At 41.5% G+C, this 19,492-nt stretch overlaps 1 protein-coding gene across 1 annotated transcript; it reads right to left on the minus strand.

Annotated features, from left to right (window-relative positions):
• Positions 1-409: 409 nt before the first annotated feature.
• On the minus strand, positions 410-15,349 carry LOC143960789 (caspase-7-like). Its single transcript, XM_077469697.1, has 5 exons — positions 15,248-15,349; positions 6,632-6,839; positions 4,508-4,680; positions 4,294-4,423; positions 410-2,197 (listed from the first exon to the last, which is right to left on the minus strand). Exons 2-5 carry the CDS (start codon positions 6,828-6,830, stop codon positions 1,947-1,949), a joined length of 753 nt encoding a protein of 250 aa, XP_077325823.1. The 5' UTR covers positions 6,831-6,839; positions 15,248-15,349; the 3' UTR covers positions 410-1,946.
• Between the last annotated feature and the right edge of the window lie 4,143 nt (positions 15,350-19,492).

Raw genomic sequence — 19,492 nt, forward strand, 5'->3', positions numbered from 1 at the left:
AGGGCTTTCACACCACTGGAGCGGTGCGCTGGCAGGACATCAGGAAAAGTCCTGCCAGCAGCTTCTTCAGAGCGGTGTGTTTACCGCTCCTCCACCGCTGCTCCCCATTGAAATCAATGGGGCAGCGCTGCAATACCGCCGGCAAAACGCCGCTATTGCAGGCAGTTTTAACTCTCTCAGCCGCTAGCAGGGGGTAAAAGCGCCCCGCTAGCGGCCGAAATGCTCTGCAAATCCTTTCCTTTCCTTTAATTTCCTTAAAGTAAGTGGTTAGAATAGTATCCTTAAAAGTGACAGTGCCCTAGTACAAACACAAAACATTGTACACAAATTTTTACAAACTAAAAAAACAAAACTTTACTTCAAACATTTAAGAGGTTTTACAAATAAATAAAAATAAATAGTAAAAGGCTTATAAGTTTTACAATATTCAACTTTCATAAATACACAAGTATCTTTTTCTTAGAGCATTATTCCAGTAACAACAACATTTAATATCACATACAATTTATTTGGTGCCCTTAAAGCGGACCTTTCCCACCTCGTCATAAGCAACTGTCACCATAAATATTACGATAGCCAGATAAATACATCTGATGATAGCTTCTTGCCTCATTGCTTTCAGTGTTCCAATGCATAATGCGCCTCGTTTCATACAAACCCATGCCACCATTTTTAGACATGGCTGTCAATGGTCAAGATTTTGTAAAATCTTAATTTTTCTCCTTGGAAGGCACTGGTGAAGTAGTCATCTCAGTGGTAAGCTGTGAGGCCCTAGCTTTGTCACCAGTGCTTCAGTGTTCCACAAAGTAACAAGAAATCTTTTAGGTAACAGATTTGAAGAGGTTTTTCAGTGTAGCATGTAGAGCTGCATGCACCAGGGATTTTAATGTTGAGGGAAAGGTCCAGTTTAAGTGCAGGTTTATGCTGCCAAACATATTAAAATAAAGCTAAGAAAACCTAAGAAATCCTAAGAAAACCCATGGAGTCTGCTATAGCCGATCTTCTGGAAATTCAAGTTGTCTAGCTATCTTGCTAACCCACGTTCTTCATTGTTTTTGAGTAATGGATTTGAACAAATAAACAGACCAGGAAAGTTACCTCAACTATAGAATTGTTTTGGGTCACCAACTCAAATCAGGCTGATATACTGAAGGAAATGAGAATTTTTACTTTAAATTATCCAAGCATGTGAAAAGCATAATACTGTGGGCTAATCTATGTAGTCATATTACATTCTGTGGACTCAGTTTTAAAGCTATGAAAAAAAAAAAAAAAAAAAAAAAAAAGAAGCCACACACCATTTCCTTCAGTAACCAGAATAGTCCCCCCCATCTTCCTCTGTTTCCCTAACTTGTTACTTGGGCCTAACCTAACCTGAATTTATGACTGTACTCTGCCAAGTGCCATTCCACTGTCCAATGAAGAGTTCCCCTAATGCTGATGGAGGCCATCACATCGGACAGTGGAATGTCAAGTTGCTTAGCCACGTAGTCAGTCCCCAACAACATAATCAAAAGGAAGTAAAGGTTTCCCTTGCTTATACAGGTAATGGGCAAATTGTGTCTAGTGGACATGACTTCCTATTTCAAAGTTTATCAGTACAGATTCACTTTACAATATTAAGCACACATTAATGGAATAGAATAGATCTCTATATAAATAAATAGGAGGGCTTGTCAAGCCATTGTCATATTGTTCAGTCAGACGATACATGAAATGTTTTAACCATGTGCTATATATATATATATATATATTATATGAGAAAAACAAAATCTTCAAGCATATTGTGCGTTTTCTAAATAGAAGTCTCCATTTTCATGCAGTTCCTGTTAACTACTTGTGCATTTTCTCCAGAAATTTTGTACGGTCTGGTGCCTTTTGCTACAGCTTGGCATGAATACAAAATGTGCCACTCAACTCTACAGTTGAAAAATGGCAGTGTAGAACTATTGTACAAGCATACGGGTGTGTTTGTCCCTCCCCTTGAATGGATACAGGTCCCTGGTGAGGTTGGTGATGTAGCACGGCATCTCTTTGTAGCCTCCATATGTTCCTTTGCTTTCAAACTTGTAGGCCACCAGATTATTAAGGCGAGTAAGCAGCTGAGTGATTTCAAGGTACTTCTCATTTCCATCAAGCAGGTCACAGAGCGTCTGCAGGAAGACGGAGCCCAGGGGATTCTGGAATGCAGCATAACCTGAAGAGAGTAACATAGATTCAACAGCAAGTCATATGCAAGCCCACATTTTTCCAGCACTAGTATAGTAGCAAGCTGTACACCTCTGCTTGCTGCTATTATGGACCCTTACTACTTTACTATTTACTATATGACTTTCCATCACAAGAACAATGCTCTTAAAGCCTATACTCTTATAAAAAAAAAGGAAGAAAAAAAAAAACCTGTAACCCTAGAACTGAAGTGTTAGCAGATCAGAGCTACAGTTTATCCAATCCAATAATCAGTTCTAGGTGTACTGACGCACACTAGAAAGAGGCCTCATGCGGTTTAACAGTTCTTGTGTCCTCAAGAGTGAAATACCTTGTGCTTTCCTGCACTTGACGCTTTTTCATTTAGCAAATTACACAGTACAGTACATGCATGGGTGGGTCAATGCCAATGCAGAAGCAAATTACACGAGTACAGCTCACTTCTATTGGCAGCTGTACGTGGTAGGAACAGTACAGGAGCTAACAAACATCTGTGGCACAAGGACAGATTGTCTTTTAGCATCTCCACTTTCAGCGTTAGAATGTTTTGTCGTTGAGTTATGATGTCTTATCTGGTTAGTGTGATATGAACATTTAGTTGAAGGTGGGGGGGAGATGGCATCAGAAGACCGCTAAACACACATACAAGATAATGGCACTACAACTCAATAATGCAATCTGGGCTAGCAAGAGCTCTCTGTTTCCACTCAGCGTGCCTGACTTGTGATCTCCACCCCGCATCACAAGAGTTCTTCCATGTAGATAGATAAAGTTGGCAACCAGGTGAGGTTGAATACAATTTCTCTTTATTTAATCCAAGGAGTGATCACCCAGTTGTAAACTTTATCTACATGGAAGATCACAAGACAGTTAGTCTAGGGGGGCCAGAAAGAACAAAGCTGACTCATGCGACTAGATCTAGTTACCCACCCAAGGCCTTGCACCCATCCCTCTTTCTGGGCTGGGTCTTTTGCAATAGGAAACTGACCATTGTAAAGAGAGCATAGAAGAAAATGTTGTGGTCCTTTCAGAAGTTGTAATAAAAAAAAATAAAAAATAAAAAAAAAAGGCTTTACTCTAGCGTCTTGAATACTGCTTTACCCACATCCCATCCAGTGACGTACCTGTACATAGCTGGACTTTTAGTGGGTATACATATCATCTGGGTATTTTTTTATTTAGAGCTGGTGATCAGCTCTCTAGCAATTGGATTGTTATTACATGCAGTGGGAGGGAATGCCCCCTCCATGGCTTGCTTGGGCACTCCCTTCCAACCAGGAGACCCGAGCGACCAACCGATGCCCCAAGCAAAGCTGGGATCAGCTGTTTGTAATAGTAACCTGAAAGTGATGACATTACATTACGTTTACTCTGAAACAATAAGCTGCATTTATTTTTTCAAATTTTTCAAAAACACAGATCTTGGGGTTTTGTTTGAATGCTTTTAAGAGCAGAGGAGGGATTTGGGGTTGTGAGACCCCAGGTCTCTCCATAAAAGGAATACCCATCACAAGGATGTTTAAATTCCTTGTAACAGCAATAAAAGGTGATCAAAAAAAAAGGGGGGGGGGGTTCTAATTAAAGAGCCCCCATTACTCGCATGCATAGTTGAACGCGTGCGTCGGTCCCGCAGGTATGCTTAAAGAGATCATCCTACTCAGGTGAGGTATCATTGCGCACATCAGCTCATGGGCAAAAATTCTAGCACCAGGCCTCCTCTGTACATCTAAGTGAGAACCTGTAAAGGCTTTTAAAACGGTGCCTATGTATAGTAACATTTATGTAGTTGTGTCACTGTTGCATGGGCAATTTTAAAGTATGTAAGTAAAGTATGACATGATGGGTATCTGTTTACCCAGCGTAGTAGCTTTTATTTTTTTTTTCCACAAAAAAAAAAAACAATTTATATTTTTATTTATATATAAAAAATAAGAATAGTAATATTCTAGCAAAAAGACAAAAAAAAAACAAAAAAATGTAAACAAAAAGTGCATGAAAAGGCCTGGGCTGGAGGTAGTTAATTTGGACTATGTAGGATTTCACAGTTTAGATATTGGAAAATGTTGCGCACTATGCTTCACCTACCTTCACTGCTGGCAAACACAACCACAGTCTCCCTTGGGAGGAAGTCAATATGAGAGAATACACTTATTTGTTTTGGAGCTCCATCAGTCTCCAGGAAGACACCTTGATCCAATGCATTTCCTCTGCATGCCTACAACATAAGGCAGATATTAATTCCACAGCCCTGACATAGATCTCCACACCATCTGTCCCACCATTGTTTGTACATAGTCACCTGTATAAAGAACAGTTTGGGTACCCCAGCCAGTGCTGGGCAGTTCTCTGGAGACAGCAAGTCATACAGGTCTCTAAGGTACACCTGCTCACCATGGAAATCATAAATGACTCCTTCCTCACCATGGCTGGAAATGATGCTGACAAAACAGTCCCCTTGAGGCATTTTTCTCTCTGAAAGAAACAATAGTGGTCATTTACCAATAGGCACCAGATAAATATCCGTCCAGGGCCATCTTTAATATTGAATGGACCCTGGGCAAAATTTTTCTTACGGCCCCCTCCCCCCCCCCCCATGCAATTTCGCTCTCCACCTTCTCTGAGACTTAAAATCAGTTTACTGTATCAGATCAGGCAGCGATTTTGATTGGTTGCCAGAGGTTACAGCATATCATTACTGCGTACTGACTGGTTGCTAGAGGTTACAGCACTCCTTAAGGCTCATTGATTAGTTGCTAGAGGTTACAGCACATTTCTGCTTGTTGATTGGCTGCTAGAGATTGCTGTACAGTAATACTGCTCACTGGTTGCTATAGGTTACAGCACATCTTCTCCTCACTGCAGGGGGGCATGATATACCTATGAATGCTGCCTTTATTTACATATCAATGCAGTTGGCCTCAGCCATTTACATATGCATGTCACCGCTATTTACATATGAATGCCAGTATTTACAGGTCTGCAGGTGAGTCATCTGTACACAACAATAGGGCAAAGCTGGGCAGCATTAGTAGCAGCACAGGACTAAAACTTCAAGGGAATGTAAACTGGCATAGTTGGCAAGTATGAGGCAGCTGCTTTGGGTCCCACAACAATGACAGGGCCCAGGGCAGCTGCCCCTTTTGCCCTGCCTTAAAGACGGCCCTGTATCCATCAGTCACAAACTGCTCAGATAGTCTGTTAATAAGTCACTAAGGACAGATATGGCTTTAGAGCTCCAAAACTTGGATCTCCCATCTGAAGTTCTGTGGGCTCACTTTGAAAGTGATGGACCATTGCTTTCTGCTCTGCTCGATAATGTAGCATATTTGTAGCTCGATAATAAATGGCCAACATCCCTATTCAAATACAAACATACAGCATGAATTTCCCGTGGGACTATGGAAATACAATATAAATATCTCCTGATTAGGGGGTGTGCGTGATTATATATATATATATATATATATATATATATTTATTTATTTATTACACACACACACACACTTTTATTCCCATTACAAGGAATGTAAACATTCCTTGCAATGGAAATCAGATAGACAGGTTCTCTTTATTGGTGGATCTGGGGTCTAAGAGCGCAGATCTCTCATTTACCTTTAAAGCCAAAAAAAAAAAAAATAATAAAGGGGGGGGGGGGGGGGGGATTTGTTTTGGCCTGAGAACCGGAAGTAGTGACATCAGACATCGCTCCAGTACTCCAAAGGCATAGAGGCGAGTGTAGGCGCACTCAACTTCCTGCCCTGCAAATGGTAGCATTGGATCGCTTCTGGGCTTGATCGATGGCTCCGGAAAGCCCAGAAATGACCAGGAAGCCATAGTAAAAAATACTGGGGTTATTTCAGTTAGCTGCTGCCATAACACTGGTATTTAACATCAAATTAATGACGTATTTTTACTATGAGCCTGTATCAATAGCACAGTTTATTTTGTTCTGCATTCAGGGAAAAGGGTAGATACATTTGAACTGTCATCTTCCTGGTTTATGGCCCATGAACTTTTATTATAAAAATCTGTATGGGGGGGGGGGGGGGGGTTGAGTCATAGGAGGGCCAATCAGAGCTGCAGAGCTGGAGGTGTGTGTGTGTGTGTGTGTGTGTGTGTAAAACCAGGATGTGAACAGGCAGCAGCTTCAGCTGCCCATAGTTAAAATGGTTACAGCCAGACTCAGTGGAGGGAGATTTTTACAGCATATTTGGCAAGTACAGAATCAAAGTATATCTAAAATATGCAAAGTGGTTGGAGGGAAGCTTCAGAATGGCAAAGATGTTTTTATTACAAATTATGTGAGCAGACTGCAGTTGCTCTTTAAATCTAGAATTTTTATTATAAGACCTCTATAATAATGTAAAATAATAAATAAAGTCTATAAACTAACAAAAGGACCACACTATAAAAGTGTAATTACCATTTAGATAGATCTCTCGAATCTCTCTGGCAGTGACATCATCATGAAAATTAACCGCAAAACCCAGACTGGATAGAATACGGAAGAGGCGATTCGTGTCCCGCTTTGCACCTTTACGGGGATCTAATGTCATACCATTTCCACCTGGCCGACTATGAAACTCATTCATGGAGATGATCAGTGCATGTGGTTTTGTCATGATGGGTCACTGGAAAAAGGCAAGAGATATGCAAATTGGAATGTTAGCATAGGACTAGTAAAATAATGCCTAAATGGTTCAAATTCATTACATAATTCTTCAATAGAGACTCAAATTATGTATCTGTGTCCCTGAGATTTCAGTATCTCCAAAAAAAATTTTTTTTTATAATTATATATATATATATATTTTTTTTAATGAGATGCCCCTAATCTCATTTATTTTTTAAACCCAATTCAAGAATCAAACTTTTCTATCTCTCGCCAATTTGTGACTGCTATTTCTGCTTGGCAATTACTTAAATGCCTTTTCTTGTCTCAGTAAACATTTAGATTCCTGCTCTTCTTCTGCAGTGCTCTGTGCTGGCGGAGCTGAGTAACAGCCACATCCCTCAGCATAAGTGATTACACACAGACCTTTATTACAGAGAACTGGGGTAGGGGCATGTGACCTGGTCTGTGAGAATTACTGAGAGCAGTGAAGAGACACCCAGCTGTTCTAAAAGACCTCAAATGTCCTCAGTACAGTGCATCAAAATGCATTTATTTTCCCATGATGTCACCTGGGCTTTAAATCTATTTTGCTCACTAAAAAAAAAAAAAAATCTAATTTTGCTCTGCAAATCTGAAAGTAGGAGATATCTGTCCTGGGTTTCCTGGGCTCTTAAGCTGGTCATACACTAGTAACATTTTGTTCATAAACTGTCACTTCAAGAGCGTTCATTTGCTTTCCTAATAGGCCATTGTGACAAGAAAAAAAATAAATAAATAAAAAAATTGGAAAAGCAGGAAGAAAGTTTTTTTTTTTAATCTTTTTTTTTTTCATTTGGGCAAGTTACCACAACACCATTAGCCTGTAGTTTTTAAGATCATTGGTGTCCCTTGTCAATTTTACATTGTATTTTTTTTTTTTTTAAATGTAACTACCTATTCCCAAACTGCCCTTTGAAGTAAAACACATAGCCAAGTATTATTCTTCACATTTCTTTTTTTATTGTGCATTAAAAAAAAAATTAGACATGCTATCTGCCAATAGAACTTAACCAAAAAGTGCATTCTGCATCCAAAAATATACCAAAGCAAATCATTATCCAACCAAAAAGAAAAAATAGAAAAAAGCAATAACTCCAATGCCAATAATAAATAACACGTTATCTCCTCCAATTCTGCAACATGTCTGGTTGACGAACGGCCGTTCAGGAACGAACTGAAAAGAGCAAACTGAAAAGTGCGAATCAACACTCACCAAAAACTTCTACTAACACGAAATTAGCAGAAGGAGCCCAAAGGGTGGTGCTAAAGAGCTGAAAAACAACGTAGTACGTCACTATGTTCATAATTGTTAGCCAACAATTGTGTTGACAAGGCAAGTTTGGGCCAACGCCCTTCGAACAAAATTTCACGGTTTTGTTGGCCAAGGATTCGTGTCCAAGCCAAGGACTGTGTACAAGGCTTTACAGTAAATGTTTTTGTTTCAGGAAATTGCATTTTTTCCAAATTTGAATGGTAAAGGCATACCACATTTTGATACACTTTTGAATGACATTTGTCCAGTCATCGAATAGACAAAGAACTTGCATATGAATGTTTGTAAGATTCCATGTACAAAAATCTAGCGTATAGCCAGCTTTACTGAGTATTGTTGAACTAGAAGCACCAAAATTCTGTGTATTTCACTGGAAGGAAGCCAAAATAATTAGGGAAATTCTTTTTAATTTGATAATCAACTTAAAAAAAAAACTTTTTTTTTTTTTTTTTTTTTAACAATTTGGATAGAATGGCTACAGGTATCTGAAATAGTTCACCAGGATGATGCATTTTTCACCAGCTCAGTTTTTAAAGAAAAGCCTTTCCTTGCCAGTACGGTATATCCATCAAGAAAAGGGGCTTCCGTCACAGGAATTTCCAGATCCGCGGGTCATTTTACAACTGTGCATTTACAAGAATGAAGGGTCATACTTCCACAGCCTGGAGCTACAGAATACCTCTGCCATTACAACATTAGGAAAGTGGACTTTCCACAAATTGCTGTGGGGGAGTGCTTGCACAACCACGGCTTAAAAACCAATTACTGTATTTTGTGGCAGGTGTCCCTATTGGGAGGTTTCCCATCAACTTCTGTCTCAGAGTTTGGCTACACATATGCTTGGGACTACATTTTACACTTAAAAACAAATAATTTTCACATGTTGTAATAAATGCATAAAATGGTTTGGGAATGCACTAAAAAAAAAAAAAAAAAAAAATCATTGGGTTAACCCACAAGTGTTTTTTTCCCCCACCACTGCTTTTTGCTCATGCTGACTTTTCAAACTATCGAAATGTAATAATGCAGTGGTTGGATGCACAAATTATTGCAGTTTATAGAGATTTACACATCAGACCAAAAAGAGGGACAAAATGTCCATTTGTACTGGGGGGGAAATAAAAAATAAAAAGTTTTGAGTTTTTCCCAGAGCAAGACTGTGCCCTGTCACACTTAAAAGCGGGGTTCCACCCTAAAGTGGAACCTCCGCTGATCGGAACCCTCCCCCCCTCCGGTGTCACAATTGGCACCTTTCAGGGGGGAGGGGGGGGTGGAGATACCTGTCAAAGACAGGTATTTACACCCACTTCCGGGCATAGACTCCCGTGGGAGTCTATGCCATTTCCTGCCCTGCCGCTCTGTCTGCTGGGACACACACGGGTTCCAGTGACAGCGCGGACAATTCCTATTGCGCTGCGCGACTCGCGCATGCGCAGTAGGGAACCGGGAAGTGAAGCCGATTCGCTTCACTTCCTGATTCCCTCACCTAGAATGGTGGCGGCAGCAGACGAGAGCTGAGCGATCGATCGGCCTCGGCATCGCTGGACCCCGGGACAGGTGAGTGTCCATTTATTAAAAGTCAGCAGCTGTAGTATTTGTAGCTGCTGGCTTTTAATATTTTTTCCCGCAGTACAGTCCCGCTTTGTTAAGCACTTGAAAACTTCTCATAAATGTCAGGCACTTTTGCGGCATTGGCAGTGTGCTTATTTGAAGGTCAGATCACTCAAAAACAGCTTCAAGAACCATTCTGGTGCGCTTTTGAAGCACTTCCCATTCATTACAATGGAGAGGGGTTCTTTTGAGGCACTTTTTTTGGCCTCCAAATATGCTACTTGCAGAAGTTTTTTCACCTCCCCACCAGCACACACTCAGTGGGAAAGCATTCATTGATTTTATTGGAAATAGGTTTCGTGAGCCTTTTCAGGCGCTTTTTTTAGTGCCAAAGCACCTCAGTGTGAAAGGGCTCTTAGGGGGAATCGTCTAAGGCTGGATTCACACCTATGCATTTTTAGTGCTTTTTGCATTTTGCAGATTTGCACTGCAGTCCATTTAACATGGTTTCCTATGGAACACGTTCTGTAGTGCAAATCTGAAAAATGCAAAAAAGCACTAAAAATGCATAGGTATGAATCCAGCACTGGTTTCAGAGACAACATTCTAATGAGGATGAGCTTAGGTGTGTTTGGACACAAGTCTGAACAGGAAATAGAGGGAACTACAAAATGGTATACAGATGGAATAAACATAACCTGGCAGGGGTTATGGCTCCTCCTACAAAAAAAAAAAAAACGCGCACAACACACGTCCCGGTGTCTCATGTCCTGATTGGATAGACTGATTGAAGTGCAGCCATTGGCTCCTGTTGTCAATCAAATCTAATGATGCAGGCTCCAGGGACGAGGGCAGGGCTGAGTCCTGCTGTCTGTGTCAATAGACGCAGCAGCAGGACACGGGAGCGTGCCCGCATGAGTGCCCTGAGAGAGAGCAGCTTTCTAACGGGGCACTCGAATAGAGGAGGAGCCAGGAGCACCACTGAGGGATCCCAGAAGAGGAGGATCAGGGCCACTCTGTGCATAACCAACTGCACAGAGGAGGAAAGTATAAAGAGTTTGTTATTTAAACAAAAAAAAAAAAAACACAAGGTTTTAGTAATAGTAACCCTTTAAACTGAAACTTTTTTTTTTTTTTTTTACCTACTGGAACTCCACAAAACATCTGCAAATGTTTATTTGCCCACTTCGAATTGCTACATAGCTCCATTCATGCTGACTTCATGATGTATTATTATTCCAGTCAGCTGTTTGACACCCATTGTTAAGGCTTATCAGACTTCTGATATGTGGCAGTTTCTATTTTTATTATGGAAGGATACAGAATTGTATTCTATTGAAATGACTAGCATGGTTTCTCTCTGTATAGAATTGTGCTACGTATTATGTACATAGAAAAAGTGAGATATTCACCCCCCCCCCTTTCCCTCCCCCCCCTTTTTCCACCCTCCGACCTAGTTGCGCCTATGGCTACTCATCTACAGTAGGTTTCATTATTATGATTACACACTTGACAATATAAGACTATCATAGAGATGCAACAAAGTAAAAAGGAAACATCCCTAAAGTCAGAGGAATTCCCATCATAAGGGCACTATACATGTTACATTCTGACCATAAAATCGTTTTACAACCTCAATCTGAGTCTTCATTCACAGTGCTGTAAAAAAATGCATTTACAACCTTTTTTTTTTTTTTTTTTTTTTTTTTTTTTTTTACAAATCTGAATGTAGCTGCATTGTTTTCAATACAGGCATTCACACAGAATGCAAAAACCTGCATCTGGGGGAAATGGATTTCTACGTATACCATTAGGAAAAAAAAAAAAAAAAGGGGGGGGGGGGGTTGGGGGTTTTGAGAGGGTTGGATGAGGAACAGGACACATTTGTTACACAAAAGTTTTTTACTGATTACACAGGAACTTTTGTCCGTTGTCTTAATGATCAATAAAAAATGTTTATAGCTATGTTAAGGCCTTGTGAATGAGCCTTAGGCCACGTACACACGGGTGGACTGTCTGACGAACTTGGTCCGCTGAAATGTGTTTCAGCGGACAGTCCGCTCGTGTGTGGGCTTCAGCGGACTTTTTCAGCGGACAGTCTGACGGACTAAGTCTTTCGGAATTTCCGTAATATTGTCCGTCCAACTTTGGTTTCAGCGGACAGTCCGCTCGTGAGTAGGCAAGTTGGACGGACTAAGTATGGCGCATGCTCAGAAAGGATTTACACGGCCGAAGGTTGCATTGCAGTGTATTGGACGTCGTATTTCTAGTCCCGTCGTACGTGCTGTACACGTCATCGCGCAAGCTTTCAGCGGACTGTCTGTTCATCGTGTGTGGTCAAGTCCGTTCATTCAAAAGTAGGACGGACTGTCTGTCGGATTGTCTGACGGACTTAGTTGGCCAGACAGTCCGCCCGTGTGTACGCGGCCTTAGATTTACGTAATGCGAGGACCTTCGTTATTCCTTTTAGGCTAGGTTCACACTAGTGTGAATTGGCTGCAGATTTCTCATGCACAGATGTCTATTAAAATCATCCCTGAACTCACCAAAAGTAGCACAGGAACTACTTTTGGGAATCGGTGCAGAGTCACAAAGTCGGCGTTGCACTGATTCGGCCGGTGCCATTGCCAGCAATTGGCTCCAATTTGGCATGTGATTTGACATGTCAAATTGGACCAATGTGAACAAGGGCTTAAAGCCAAAATTGTAATATATTGCAGCTTACCAATCCTTAAAAGTGCAGGCTGAATTAGCTTTCTTTTTAAAGGGGTTGTAAACACTCATAGTTTTTCACCTTTACATTAAAGGTGAAAAACCTCCTGTAATGCCTCCCAGAGCCCCTCCTTTTACTTAGCTGAACCCGATCTTTCCAGCGACTGGGGCGAGCACACCAGCTCCAGCTAGTGTCTCGGGTCTTGATTGGATAGATTGATAGCAGCGCAGCCATTGGCTCCCGCTGCTGTCCGTCAAATACAATGATGCTGGAGCCAGGGGCAGGGCCAAGTTCTGTCTGTATCAATAGATGCAGCAGCAGTACATGGGAGCGTGCCCGCACGAGTGCTCTGAGAGAGAGCAGCTCTCCAATGGTGCACTCGAGAAGGAGGAGCCAAGAGCACCGCTGAGGGACCCCAGAAGAGGAGGATTGGGGCAACTCTGTGCAAAACCAACTGCACAGAGTAGGCAAGTATGACATGGGAGGGAAGTATGACATGTTTAAAAAAAAACAAAAAAAACAAAAAAAAAAAACCTTTAGTTATCATTTAAATGTCTCCACTCTGGATGGGGAAGCAACAGAGACACCTTTGGACAGCAGCATGTCGGTCTGGGGTGAGGGTAGTACTAAATACACTAGATCTATAGGAGATTGTACAATCAGATTGTAATTTGCGTGGTAAGCCTGGGACAGCTTTCACTTTTTGCCCAGATCAGAAGCTTTCTGGATTTCTGCTTTAAAAATTATTTTATACTGCAACAGTCAATCACTGGTTGGCAGTCGCCACAAATGCAGCACACAGAGCGCAGTGGGACAGATTTACTAAAACTGGAGAGTGCAAAATCTGGTGCAGCTCTGCATAGAAACCAATCGACCTCCAGCTTTTTTATTTTTTTTGTCAAAGCTTAATTGAACAAGCTGAAGTTAGAAGTTGATTGGCTACCATGTACAGCTGCGCCAAATTTAGCAAATTAACCCTAGTGTGTTAGCAAGATAACGGAGTCCACAGCACTTTAATATCAAGAGAATGAATCGCCTGTTGTAGCCTTAGTTCACATATAAGCTGCATTCAGCTCACAGCAGGGGTTCAGCAAGTGCTGGTTCACTGCTTCCGACCCGATTTCAGTCCGAATTTTGGGCTGAATTAAGACCTGAAACGGACCAAAAGAGCATAGCATTTCTGTGCAAACTGCACCATTGATATGCGAACAGGCTCCATAGAGAGCCAGTCAAAATCTCCTGCCATTTGTAAATTGGATGCTGGTTCCCCCCCCCCCCCACATACAATTCACATGACAGGAGATTGTGACCGGCTCTCAATGGAGCCAGTTCACACATTTCCGTGGTGGCTGCGGAGTGCATTGCACAGGGGTCCTGTGCGTCTTTGGCAAAAATTTTGGCCCAATTCATCCCTGAAATGGAGAAACAGGGACACACCAGACCCCTGCTGTGAGCCGCATGCAATCTTAGTGTGAACCCAGCCTTAGGCTGGGTTCACACAGCTGTGACTTGAAGCAAATACAGAGAATGCCTGAGTAATCTTCCTGTAATGTTGGATCCAAATTGCATCAATTGAGATGAGGATCTGACTTGGAGGAGACTTCCATTAAGTCTAATGGCACAAGTCGCCTTGAAGTATTACAGGAACCGTTTCTAAAGTAGGAGCAACTTCAGTAGTGTGAATTAAGTCCACTCTCATTGACCCAAAATGGGGATTATACAAGAGGGATCCCAAATGTGCAGCGGCAGTGTGAACCGAGCCTCAAGCTGCCCATTACACCCAGCAATTTATATACATTCTCCACCAGATCTACGTAAGACTATGTAGTAGAGGCCCCACCTAAATAATCCACTCAATTTGTGTCTGGTCAGGTAGGCTCTTATACTACAGAATTCTTGATAGATCTAAAGAATTGTAAGGCGTATGTACAGCTTTAGCCTTCCTTTATTCATCAAAACAGAACGGAAACTCTCTGTATAGCTCAGTTGTACATATGCATGGACTGGGACACAGTCTGCAGATTCACTCATGATAAAGATCATAGCAAGTCATCATTTAGACACACATGAAAGCGATGCAAAGATAAGCGATCTGATTGCAGAACATCCGTTATCTCGCTATGCTCTACACATAGACACTAGTAATAATCTGTATTGTACCACTCATAAAATTCAAACAAATCTTTGTAAAAAATATCCATAGGAAATATTGCAGTGCATCCAATCACTTGTCATTCAAAGACACGTTAACATTTGAGTGAAATGTTATTTCTCTGGATGATAACCAAATACACTATTACAATTTTATTTATTCAACCAATAGAGAGATAGATATCAATGACCCAATATCAATTATAAACTCAGAAAGACATGCTTAAAACAAAATTTTATCAAAATGCCACTGGTTTATGTCCAGCTCAGGCATACAGGGATCAAAATTTAACAGGGACTGGCCGCATTTCAATCCAAGTATGGGTTCAGTGGCTGTAGAGAAGGTGATCTACCATCTGACTTCTGTACAACTAGCCTGTCAGATAAATGATGGCTATAGCCAGCAGCACTATATTCTGATAGCAGAGAAGTCTTCCCATTGTCAGAATACAATAGCTCAGCAGGGGGGATCCCCCCAGTCACATCGAATATGTGGATGGAGGAATTGGATCAGTTTTTTTTTTCCCATTCAACCCACTTGATGAGCATAAATAGGGGGAAGAAGATAAATTTATGGGCTGCTTTGACCCCAATAACAATTATAACACGAGAAGAACACTCTTAAAACTAAAGATTTAAAATAAAAATAATTCCGCTGGTGTATATCCAGCTTTAGAAAAGGAAGACGTGCCCTTACCTGCAGCAAGATGAAGTGTTATTAGCTAACAGGAAGCCAAATTCCACTCTCGCAGAGCCTCAGCTTGCACTGGGCTGTTACTCACAGGATAGATAATAAGAGTTACAATCAAGGCGGAGTCACATGTCACACCTCCACCTTAGTTGCCTCACCTTTTATTGCATGCTGACTCAGAGACTTCCGTCTCTTTCAGTTGGTCTGTCATGTTAATTAAATACCCTAAAGTTACACACATGTGCCTTGGGGTATGCGAGGCTATTGGAATTCACTAAAGTGGAAATTCAGACAAATTTACATTTTTTGGAGTGGAATAGTTAGAATATGTGTCATGATTGTTGTGTTTTATTTTTTTATTTTTTGCTGTCTGTTGTCTTTTTGGGAAGATGATCTACAACAACACCATACAAAACTGAAATATTATTTCTATGTTTCTATATAAATAGATGTAATAGAATTGTTATTTGTATGTTTGTTCCAACCTGAAGAATAGGGATGAGTGGACGGTTTGGGCCGAGCGTGATTTTGGGCCAAACTTTGGCTGTTCGGACGTTCTCTGAACAACCGAATTATAGGGTCGTTTGACCGTTTGTTCAGGCCCACCGAACAACCACAATGCACTGCGCCGCCGCACAGTGCATTGAAAGCCCTGATTGGCTGAAGCAATGAAAGCTTAGCCCAATCAGGTCACAGAGCACTGCTAGAGTCATGATTGGACGCTGTCATGATGACTTTATCCAATCATGGCTCATTGCTCTTAATCCTGCCCCACAAGTATTCTTCCCATAGCAGCCATTTGTAGTGTGATAGCAGCGTAGAGAGTGATAGAAGAGGGCTTTGTTCAGTACTGTTAAGACAGTAGTGCACTATAGTGTACTATTCTGATTCTATTGTCAGTGTAGAATATCAGGTAAGTGTGCATCTAGGGATAGTTCAGTGTGAGTGTAGTGCGACCATTCATCTTTACATTAGTGTGAACGTAGGGATAGTTCAGTCAGTGTGAGTGTGTTACTGCAAGTTTAACACCATATAGTTCTGTGCGTTACTGCAAGTTTAACGCTGTATAGTTCTGCGTGTTACTGCAAGTTTAACACCGTATAGTTCATTGCGTTACTGTAAGTATAACCACTTAAGGACCGCCTCACGCCGATATATGTCAGCAGAATGGCACGGCTGGGCATGAAAACGTACAGATACTTATCCCTTTAAGAGCCCAGCTGTGGGTAGCGTGCACGCCGCCGCCAGCACGCTCACGAACCGGTCCTGAGCTCCGTGACGCGCCTGCAGGACCCATGGACCCGATCGCTGCCAGTGTGCCGCGATCAGGTCACAGAGCTGAAGAGCGGGGAGAGGTAATTGTAAACAATCCTCTCCCTGTACTTTCTAGTGAGCCTGTCACTGATCGTCTGTTCCCTGTCATAGGGAACGAGGATCAGTGATGTCACACGCCAAGCCATGCCCTCCTACAGTAAGAAACACACATTAGGTCACACTTAACCCCTTCACTGCCAGTGGCATTTTTACAGTAATCAATGCATTTTTAATCGCACTGATCGCTGTATTAATGCCAATGGTCCCAATAATGTGTCAAAATCGTCTGACATGTCTGCCATAATGTGGCAGTCACAATAAAAATTGCTGATCGCTGCCATTACTAAAAAAAAAAATTATTAATAAAAATGCCATAAAACTATCCCCTATTTTGTAGACGCTATAACTTTTGTGCAAACCAATCAATAAACGCTTATTGCAATTTTTTTTACCAAAAATATGTAGCAGAATATGTATCAGCCTAAACTGAGGAAAAAAAAAGTTTTTTTTTATATTTCTTGGGGGTATTTATTATAGCAAAAAGTAAAAAAAATGATTTTTTTTTCAAAATTGTCATTCTATTTTTGTTTATAGCGCAAAAAATAAAAACCACAGAGGTAATCAAATACCACCAAAAAAAAGCTCTATTTGTGGGTAAAAAGGACGCCAGCCACGTCGCACGACAGCGCAATTGTCAGCTAAAGTGACGCAGTAACGAATCGCAAAACGGGGCCCTGGTCCTTTTGCTGCAAAATGGTCCGGGGCTTAAGTGGTTAAAACTGTATTTTTAATTGCGTTGCTGCAAGTTTAAAGCCATATAGTTCTGTGCGTTACTGCAAGTTTAACACTGTATAGTTCTGTGTGTCACTACAAGTTTAATGCTGTATATTTCATTGCGTTACTGCAAGTTTAACGCCATATAGTTCTGTGCGTTACTGCAAGTTTAACGCTGTATATTTCATTGCGTTACTGCAAGTTTAACGCCATATAGTTCTGTGTGTTACTGCAAGCTTAACGCCATATAGTTCTGTGTGTTACTGCGAGCTTAACGCCATATAGTTCTGTGTGTTACTGCAAGTTTAACGCCATATAGTTCTGTGCATTACTGCAAGTTTAACGCTGTATATTTTATTGCATTACTGCAAGTTTAACGCCATATAGTTCTGTGCGTTAATGCAAGTTTAACGCTGTATTTTTCATTGCATTACTACAAGTTTAACGGAATTTAGTTCTGTGCATTACTGCATATTTGACACAGTATATTATAGTGTATCTGTGGAGTGTGCCTGTGTAGTGAATACTTAAATTAAAGTGCACCAAACACCACTTTCCCATGATTAAAGTGCATCCACGTACATATTTTCACATCTGTATTACATTTTGTTAATAAGCACCCCCTACTCCCCCATCATGTCTGGGAGGACAGCAAGGAAAGGCAGATGTTCCCGTGGCACTGTAAGGGGGCTAGCTGCGTATGTGTCCACAGGCTAAGGTGGACGTGGTCATTCCTCAAGGAAGGGTATAATTTCCTCTGTTTAGTGATGTTGCCCATGCTATCCAGTCACAGCATGCAGAGGAGGTGGTGGATTGGCTTACTAACCCATCCTCATCCTCTGTCACCCAAGCAGAGACTAGTGTGCAGTTCCCTGCAGCTGACAGAGTGGCAAAACCTGCCTCCTTGTCCACAGCTATTCCTGCCATCAGGCATGGAGGAGTCTGCGGAGTTATTTGAATACAGCGTCAGCCACTTGCTTCTTGATGATGCACAGCTATTACTCGATTCAAATGTTGATTCTGAGGTTGAGGAAGGCAGGAACATGAGCCTACAGAGGGGAGAACACTGGTACACTTATTGGCATTCATGTTCCCCCAGCCGCAGCGTATTGCCAAGTTGTCTCCAGTGGTAATGAGGATGGAGGAGATGATGATAATGAGGTCACTGATAGAGATGGCCTTGTGGTTCGCCCGGTGGTCGGTTTGTGGCGAATTTTGCTCGTTCGCGATTCACCAAACCGGCAGACTTCTGCCGCTGTTCGCGGCAGCCATATTTGTTTACATTGTGAAGAACTTTGACCCATGACACATCCATCATGGGGTACAGGACAGCCAATTGAGACATTTCAGCACATGGACAATCGGACATACCCCCTACCTTATAAATAGACCTGATCTGGCGGCCATTTTACATTCTGTCTTTTGTCAGTGTAGGGAAAGGACGCTGTGTGGAGCAGGGACAGTCAGTTTAATCACTAGCTATTACTATTAGGTCCACAAAAGTCCTTTAAGGACTGGTATAGGTGTACAGTATATAGGGTTGTAATACACTTATAATATACTTTCTTTCAAGTATGTTATGGTGCACTGCTGTGCTGCTGAGTGCTTGCTGACCAATTCTGCAGCTGTCTTTTATCAGTGTAGGGAGGGGCAGTTTGGTGTTTGGAGCAGGGACAGTCTGCAAATCACTAGCTACTAGTTCCACAAAGGTCCTTTTAAGGACTGGTATAGGTGTACAGTATATAGGGTTGTACACGTATAATATACTTTCTTTCAAATATAGAAAGCATATTATACTTGACTGCTGTGCTGCTGAGCTGATTGCTGACCGATTCTACAGCTGTCTTTTATCAGTGTAGGGACTGAGGGACAGTTTGGTGTTTGGAGCAGGGACAGCCTGCAAATCACTAGCTACTAGGTCCAAAAAGCTCCTTTTATAGGTGTACAGTATATAGGGTTGTACACGTATAATATACTTTCTTTCAAATATAGAAAGCATATTATAGTGCACTGCATGCAGTGCTGCTGACCGATTCTGCAGCTGTCGTTTCTCAGTGTAGGGAGGGACAGTTTGGTTTTTGGAGCAGGGACAGTCTGCAATTGACTAGCTACTACCTAGCTACTATTAAGTCCACAAAGGTCCTTTTAAGGACTGGTATAGGT

Source organism: Lithobates pipiens, unplaced genomic scaffold (assembly GCF_037356315.1).
Source record: "Lithobates pipiens isolate NorthernLeopardFrog02 unplaced genomic scaffold, aLitPip1_a1.2 Scaffold_8, whole genome shotgun sequence".
In the NCBI taxonomy this organism is placed as follows: Eukaryota; Metazoa; Chordata; class Amphibia; order Anura; family Ranidae; genus Lithobates; species Lithobates pipiens.

What these genes read in the sequence shown, in the direction of transcription:
- LOC143960789 (XM_077469697.1), bottom strand. Translation starts at nt 6,830, where the DNA reads ATGACAAAACCACATGCACTGATCATCTCCATGAATGAGTTTCATAGT. An exon ending in TCGAGAGATCTATCTAAATG is followed by an intron (nt 4,681 to 6,631) that starts GTAATTACACTT and finishes TGTTTCTTTCAG; the next exon opens with AGAGAAAAATGCCTCAAGGG. An exon ending in CCAAACTGTTCTTTATACAG is followed by an intron (nt 4,424 to 4,507) that starts GTGACTATGTAC and finishes CTTATGTTGTAG; the next exon opens with GCATGCAGAGGAAATGCATT.